This window comes from Acanthisitta chloris, unplaced genomic scaffold, assembly GCF_000695815.1.
Source record: "Acanthisitta chloris isolate BGI_N310 unplaced genomic scaffold, ASM69581v1 scaffold774, whole genome shotgun sequence".
Taxonomy (NCBI): domain Eukaryota; kingdom Metazoa; phylum Chordata; class Aves; order Passeriformes; family Acanthisittidae; genus Acanthisitta; species Acanthisitta chloris.
The window spans coordinates 173535-181517 of NW_008670767.1; the positions used below are offsets into that span (position 1 = coordinate 173535).

General features: G+C 41.8%; 1 protein-coding gene across 1 annotated transcript in view; it reads left to right on the plus strand.

Moving 5' to 3' along the window:
* Positions 1–7982, plus strand: part of LOC103801370 (cytosolic phospholipase A2 epsilon-like) — a gene marked incomplete at its 3' end in the record, with an annotated part of 23594 nt that extends 15612 nt beyond the window's left edge. Inside the window, exons 12-18 of the mRNA XM_009073782.1 lie at positions 349–463; positions 1545–1682; positions 2614–2721; positions 4111–4302; positions 5057–5223; positions 6531–6717; positions 7879–7982. Coding sequence (XP_009072030.1) covers positions 349–463; positions 1545–1682; positions 2614–2721; positions 4111–4302; positions 5057–5223; positions 6531–6717; positions 7879–7982 — 1011 coding nt within the window. The remainder of the gene's footprint in view (positions 1–348; positions 464–1544; positions 1683–2613; positions 2722–4110; positions 4303–5056; positions 5224–6530; positions 6718–7878) is intronic.
* Between the last annotated feature and the right edge of the window lies 1 nt (position 7983).

Here is a 7983-nt window from a genome sequence, read left to right on the forward strand (position 1 = left end):
TAGCTTCAGGAGACCAAGGATGGCTCACTACACTCCTCACCCTAAGAAGCAGCTTATACCTCCTCCTACTTGTCAGGGCAATACTTTCTAGGATGTACAGACATGTATGCAGAAGTAGTTTCTCCTCTCTTTGTCTTTTTGTGAACCTGTGCATAGTCAGGCCAGACCCTGGGAGACTGGTCTGTCACCATTGGTGTGGGTGCCTGCAGTGCTCTGTGTGATAGAGCTGCCATGGTATGTTGTGCGTACTGAGGGTAGAACTATACAGCTCTTCCAGCACTGGGACCATTGAATTCACCATGTGTCATTTCCAGCTCTTCTCAAATAACTTCTTTTCTTCAAAACCAGAAAGACTCCCACAAGCTTTCAGAGCAACAAGAAGCACTGTGTGATGGTCAGAACCCACTGCCCATCTATGTGTCAGTCAGCGTACGGGACAGTTACAGCACTAATGATTTCAAAGGTAGGCATGATGTTTCAGATCCTGTAAGGCTAAAATTGACAGCAGAATTCCTGTGATTCACTCTTCACTAATTGGTAGCACTTGGAGAAAACAGTCCTGGTATGTTAGTTGTTTTTTGGAGAAATAACTGCCACCTCCATGCCTTACAATTTTAATACAAGGGGTTTTGAGAGCAGCATTTCACTATCTAGACATACACAACTGAAATTCTGCCAAAAAGGCCATTCTTGAAATATTATCACATCCACCTAGAAAAAGAAGTATTAGGATTATCTGAGAATTGCTTTTTGTCAATGTCCAGTTATAGTTTTAATATGAAGAATGACCACATGTTTACAGTCAAGTTTGGGAAGACTTTCAACATAATGCCAATGGAATCTATTGCTTTTCTCATTGTTGTGGTTATTTTTTTTCATGATGAGAAGGAGATGGAGGAGAAGAGGCAGAGAAAAATTCAGATCAAATTTTTTATGAAAATGAAAATTTTAATGAAAATGAGGTCTTGTTCCATGACATTTCCATCACAGTTTTCACTCACTGCTGTTAGATTAGACAACTGCACTTCACTTGGAGAGGATAACCAAGAAAGTCAAGAACTAGTTTTGTCTTCCTTAGTACCACACATAAAGAGTATAATTTGCTTCTTATAAAAAAAAAGCCTCTCTGAAGAGCTGAGTACCTGTCTTTGTGAATAAACAAATTATTTAAGGGAAGTGAAATTAACTGTATCTATAACAGTGGAACTATTGTCATCTTGACATGGTATATGGAAGGGCAGAGTAAAGCCTTGTACATGTTGGAAAACCCTGGCCATGGGATGTGTAAGAATCTGGAGCCTTACCATGCTCCCAGCATGCACCTTGTGCCCCCAGTGGAACCACCATGAACAGTGTAACTACTTCTGCCTCCTCAGCACCACCATGTCTGAGCTCAGCTGCTTGCCCTGGAGGTGATCATTTATACGTGAGGCTTTGCAACAGCAGTGTAGCAAACACAAGCCAGACCAATGTATGTTCTATCCACCCCTCTCTCCACACTTGTCTGGGAGCTCTCTAAATATCCCATTGTGGCTGTATTGCAGAGTGGGTGGAGTTCACCCCCTACGAGGTGGGACTCCTGAAGTACGGCGCATTCATTCGCACGGAGCATTTCGGAAGTGAGTTCTTCATGGGACGCTTGTTAAAAAGGCTCCCCGAATCCCGCATCTGCTACCTTCAAGGTGATGTATTGTGTTGTTCTGGCACAGAGGCACTTTGGAAGGGTGCAACACTGTTGGTCAGAGGGTAGATATTTCTGTTCTAACATACTGAGAACTGCTATGATATTGCCTGCCAGGAAATGGGAGTGGCAGTTTGTCTAAAAGAATGCAGTAAAAAAGCCTGTATATTTTTTTCAGTTGCTTGTCACTGTCTTGGTAGATGAGATGTCTGTGTCTTAGACTTGGAACAGATGAGGCCCCTTAATTCTTTCCTTGTAAGGAATACTTCCCACTTCTTTGATTATTCTGGTTCCTCTCTGAAAGCACTTCAACTTAAGTCCAATTGTGGTTGTCAGATTTAAATCTACAATGGGAGATGAAAAGGTGGTGCTGTGTTTTGTCAGCAAAGCCACCAGTGCCCCTGTGAAGAGGCAGAGAGGGGCAATCCAGGATGGACTGCACAGTGGAGATGGAAATCACTGCATCTGTGAGCCTTTGCACTCTGGTGCAAGACCTTTTATAAATCAAATGTCTGAAGAGCGAGTTCATCCCACTATGAAAAAATTGAGGGTGTGTGAAAGCTGATCAGAGTATGTACAGAAAAAGAGAAGCTGGAGTAAGGAAGACAGAGATGGAAAGGCTATGTTTGTGATATCTGTGTTATCTGAACTCTTGTTTTGCTTCTTGAGTGAGTGAGATCTTTCCTCCTTTAATTCTCTTGCATTCTTTTCTCTCTTTACCATATGACAGAGCCATGCAGTAGGTTAGGCACAAAGCTGATGGCAGCCTGACCTGAACCAAGAGCACAGAAAGTTAAGAGGAATTTAAGACCATGAAAGTTTAGAAATATTTACGTTAAGCCTATTAAAAAATTTAGCCAGGAGGTCAAATAGAAGGAAAAAGGTATTTTCTTGTTAGAATATGTCCTTGTGTACACTAATTCCTCTTACAGGTATGTGGAGCAGTATATTTTCTGTGAACTTGTTACAAATATGGGGACTGTCTCACAGTTCAGAGGACTTCTGGAAGAGATGGACACAAGACAAAATAGAAGAAGTTGGTGAGAAATTATTCAGCCTTTCATTTGTGGTCATTTAATCTTCTGGATTCCTTTTGGCATCATCCTGACAACTATGTTGAAGTTACCATCATAGGATCATCCTAAGAGATAGTGACTTCCCTTCCCACTGTATAGACTAAGAGAAAGAGGTTAATCAGGGAAAGCCTGCTGTAATTACAAGACTTATTAAAGCTCTACTATTTGCTTACAAGGAAGTATTAGAGATGCCAGACATTTTTCAGGAAGTGTTTTGGCATTGCCCATTCTCACTCAGCCATACAGACCAAGAACCAGCAGCAGAGAATACAGTTATTTTTTCTACCTGTACAGAGAATAAACCTAAATATCAATTGGTTTATCAATTTTACCTGGGTTTTTATTTTATTACTCAGTGCAGTAATGACTGCATTGCATTTGTCCTGGCACAAAGACCATAAGGCCCAGAGGGTATTTTCTGAGGCAATACAGAAACCATGATTTTATTGCTAAATCATTTAATATAATGGTAACTATAATTACCAACATCCTGAAAAATAAAGAACTATATCTGTGCAATCACGGAAACCTCCAAGTCTCTCCTGCTACACTGTCAGCCACTTGGTCCGGCAAAGCAGGTTGTGATTTCAAGAAGCCACACCTTGTGCCATTTCTACTTTTCACCCACATGCCACGTACCCACCCTGAAAACTACCCATAGTTTTTGAATATGACTGTATGTCCCAGGTTTTCCTGGGATGCTCTCACTCTGCTGATTAATCATATGCTCATGTAGCCATGGGTGATTATCAGGCAGCAGCTATCACTGTTGCAATAGACCCCATGGTTGCTGTCATTGCCCACCTGACTGAGCAGTAGCATATGTGTCATCTCTATTTTCCCCATGTTTGCCTTTGTTTCATGATATCTTCCTGTCAGGATATGTAACCTTCCTACTGACAGATCATCCTCTAAAATACTTAGTTCCCTTAAGGTGTCCTGTTTCCAGGACTATAGACTGCTTCTGATGAACTGTCTTCAGACCAAAGCTTAAGCCCATCAGCAGAGCTTTGTCCAGCAGCCATTCCTTTCCATGAATAGTTTTGTTTAGTGAATCATCCCAGAACAGCCTCTGAGATCTCCTGCACACCAGGGCAGGCAGAAATGAACATCAGTTAACAAACAGTTCACAAATTTTTCTCTCCCCCTCTAGATGAAGACCCAGTGTTGCCCACAAGACCCCATGAACTGAGGACTCGCATGTACACTCCTCCTGGCCCTCTGTCCAGTGCACTTCGGGGTGCGCTGACTTGAATCATCCCAGAACAGCCTCTGAGATCTCCTGCACACCAGGGCAGGCAGAAATGAACATCAGTTAACAAACAGTTCACAAATTTTTCTCTCCCCCTCTAGATGAAGACCCAGTGTTGCCCACAAGACCCCATGAACTGAGGACTCGCATGTACACTCCTCCTGGCCCTCTGTCCAGTGCACTTCGGGGTGCGCTGACTGATCGCTTCTCTGTTGCCCAGCACCACAATTTCCTGAAGGGCTACCAGCTGCATAACAACTACCTGGAGAATGAGCACTTCTGTCGATGGAAAGGTGATGTGGACTAATATTTAACTGGCACCACTTTCAGGCAGTTTTGGGGTGGGGAATTTAGTAAAGAAGCCTGTCAGGCTTGTCATGGGAAAACAACCTCCTGAGAGAACGTTTCTTTTCTGAATGCAGAGGAGACAGTAAGACTTCAGTGTATTTAAGACTGTTTTAAAATATGTGTATTTATTTGCTTTAGCTGAGACCTCTGTGGTCCAGACTGAGAGGGTAAGCTTGCAGCTTGCAGCTGACAGAACCAAATTTAAAATGGCAGACAGCACAGTGAACATGGGAGAAAGCTTAATTTGGCAAGACTATGCCTCTAACTTCAGATGCAACTGGAATATCTAAGAAAATATGACCTACAAGAGAAAGCTGAAAAGGAATAGGGCTTTGTTGCCCAAAGAAGAGGGGACTGGGGGTAGGCATAAATCTGAATATATAAAGGATTGAGACTATTTCATCCTTCAAATCAGTGATGGATAAAAGATCCACAATGACTGAAATGAAGCAATGCAAATATAGGTTAATTATTAGGCATAGCTTACTGGCACTAATGAGTATGAGATGTTGCTGAAACATATTGCCTGGAAACTCAACATAGAAGATTTTTCAGAACAGGAGCTTAGGAGTTTTGCAGTCCCCCTCATGCTTGTTTGACAATCCAGTAGTGTGGCAACTAAATTAAACCAGGCCTCTGGGATCATTGATTCCACCTTGCACTTCCTCTTCCAGTCAAAATATCCGCTGATCTTTTTAGACACTGTATTAGACTCACGACCCAACCAGCTGATGCAAAATCCTGATCACCTGGGCATGATAGATGCTGGATTTTTCATCAATACCAGCAGTGCACCTCTATTAAGGCCACAGAGAGGAGTGGATGTCATCATATATCTAAGTTATACTACTGGATCACATACATCGGTGAGGATGTCTTTGTTACCATGTATTGTGTCTCCTTTCATTTGTAAATGTCCAGCCTGTAGCACCTAGAACTGCTAGTTATTTCAGCTGTTCAGTTTTTTATGTCTGCATTCCCCTATGTTTTTCACTGTTGTGATTAATAGTGCTCCTATTTCTTCCTGCTACTCCTGGAATCTTTCTTGCTGGTTTATGAACATGTTGAATTATTCAAGGGTACATCAGCATGGTCTCTTCCAGAACAATGGAAAGAGCCTCTTCTGTTTTATGCTGAATCAAGCAGATTTACAGACCCTGCATAGGAATATTCATAAAGACAAGGAAGTGATTTCTTCTCACTTAAGTTAGAATATCAAAAGGGTTAGGTGAATATCAGAGGCAGATCATTTCTGGGCTGACAAATAAAATGCTACAAGTAAAGGTCAATGATGAGAATCTTCCTGCAGAAACTCCAGTTTCATGGCGATAATTAGCTGTCTATAAGGGCTTGCAGAAAAGATGTTTGAGTCTTTATATATCAGACTCTGAAGTTAGGTGGAAACTCACTATTAAGAATCTTGGCCTGCTTAATTGGAATTAATTTTTGTGAATGAGAACAGATGTGCTAGTTCTAATAAGCCATATGATGAATGAGACATATATGTAATGGAGTTTCATTTCAACCTCATTCATTGTTTAGATACATTTTAAGGCTGCTGCAATCTTAAGCACTTTAACAGACCTTTTTTCCTGCTTGATAGTGCCACTATTAGATCATGCAGATGCAATAACACAGTACATATTATGACACAGTATTTTATTAAACATTTCAGGGAAAAGATACAGTATAGCCTAGTATTTCAGACTTTTTCAGCAAAATATCAATCTCAAAACTGTGCCACAATGCCTGCACATCCAAATTTAACTTTCTAATCTCCTGGCTTTCAAGCATATAATAAGACACCTTAAGCATTTTCTTTCCATTGCTTTCTTTTCTAGTTAGTGTATTAACTAGTAAATATATTAAACACAGGGTGTTTTGTTTCCTAAAACTCATGCTTTACCCTAAACTTCTGCAAATTGCTTCAATTTATTTATTTTAAAAAGCAGTGTCCTGAATGAATTCTCTAACTCTGAAATTGTGTTTACAGCTTGTGATTAGCATTGTGGTTACTATGTGTGGTAATTATGTGTAGAGTAACCCATAATAAGAAAGCACTCACCCTATGGATCTGAGTCACTAAACCTTAACACTAGATGACTAGATGATGATTGGGGTCTTTAGACAGCAAAGTTGCATTCCAATGCTGACCATTTCTGTGATCCTCCAGTCTCTAGAGAAGGCGTGTAAATACTGCTCAGAGCAGAAAATCCCATTCCCAAAAATTTCTTTGACTGATGAAGATAAGAAAAATCTGAAGGAGTGCTACCTCTTCCATGATTCAGATTTGCCAGGATGTCCAATCGTCATTTTTCTTCCCCTTGTGAATGACACCTTTCGAGAGTACAAAGCACCTGGTAAGTTACAAGTAGTGGCAAAGCATTAAACAAAAGACACCACTGCCTGCTTCCCTGACTCAGACAGAGACTTTTTCTTTGCTGCTGGCTATCTTTGCTGGCTGGGTTCATGGTGGAGCACTTTAGCTAATTAAACTTGTTTTCCCCATCTCTGCCAAAGTTCATTCATGTCATCCTTGTGGCCCTAAGAGGGCAGACACAGCCTTTGTCTTCTGAATGGTGTTTACTTCCATTTCTCCCATTTGTAACTCCAATTGTTCCTAGCTACATGCAAAAGCTTTTTCCTGGGAAAAGCGCAGCACCTTCAGATTATTTCCCCTGCATATATTGTCTGTTGTCCAGGCATTTCATTCTACTCTTGAGGAGCCATAGTGTCACGTATGAATGATGAGGGAGCAAGAACCTGGCTTTGAGGCTGAACTCCTCAATGTGAAGATCAGTGTGTCTCCTTTTGGTATAGCATCAGCCTAGGGCTCATGTCACTGACTGTGCTATGCTCAGGGCCTGTCAGTCTCTTTCTGACAGGCCACCTGCTTTGTCTTTCTCTTCTTTACTGCAGTTTACTAGGATGCATTTGCTCTGCTCCCTGGTAGCAGGGAGGTTAAGTCTAAACCTCTGCTTTTGTAGAATTTGGGCAACATAAAAAATGGAAAGGCAGAGATGAATCCAGGTGGCAGGCACCCTGAAATGCATTTGGGATTGCAGGAACTTTAAGCTTCCATATGTTTCTATTGCTCCTTTCTCACTCAAATTCTATTCTCTTACTAGCAACTGCACTTTCTCAGCTGGGGTTCATACAAGTCTCAACTGCTGAGGATAAGACCTGAGTGCACCAGCAGTGGCTTTTGGAGTGCCCTTTCAGGCTGATATCTTTGCCTGATCCACGGCTTTAATGAGACAGATGTTTATGAGTAAGCGGTAGATGACTATCACAATGCTGTCCCTCACTTCTCCCTTCTGCCCTCCTCACTTCAGGTCCAGGTCCAGGCCCAGGCCCAATGTTCCCTTGACTAGGGGTGGGGTTACATGACCTGCAGTGCTTGTGCATTTAAACCCTATGAATTTTCTTCTGGAGAAGAGTGCCCCTCATTGGGTTGTTGTGGACAGCTTGACACTGACTGAAACAAACATTGTGTCACAGCAACAACTCTTTTTCTCTAGGTGTCAAGCGCTGTTGCTCAGAGATGGAGGGAGGACAACTTGATTTGACCAGCCGCTGTTCTCCCTACTGTATGTTTTCAGTCAGGTACACTGATGAGAATTACC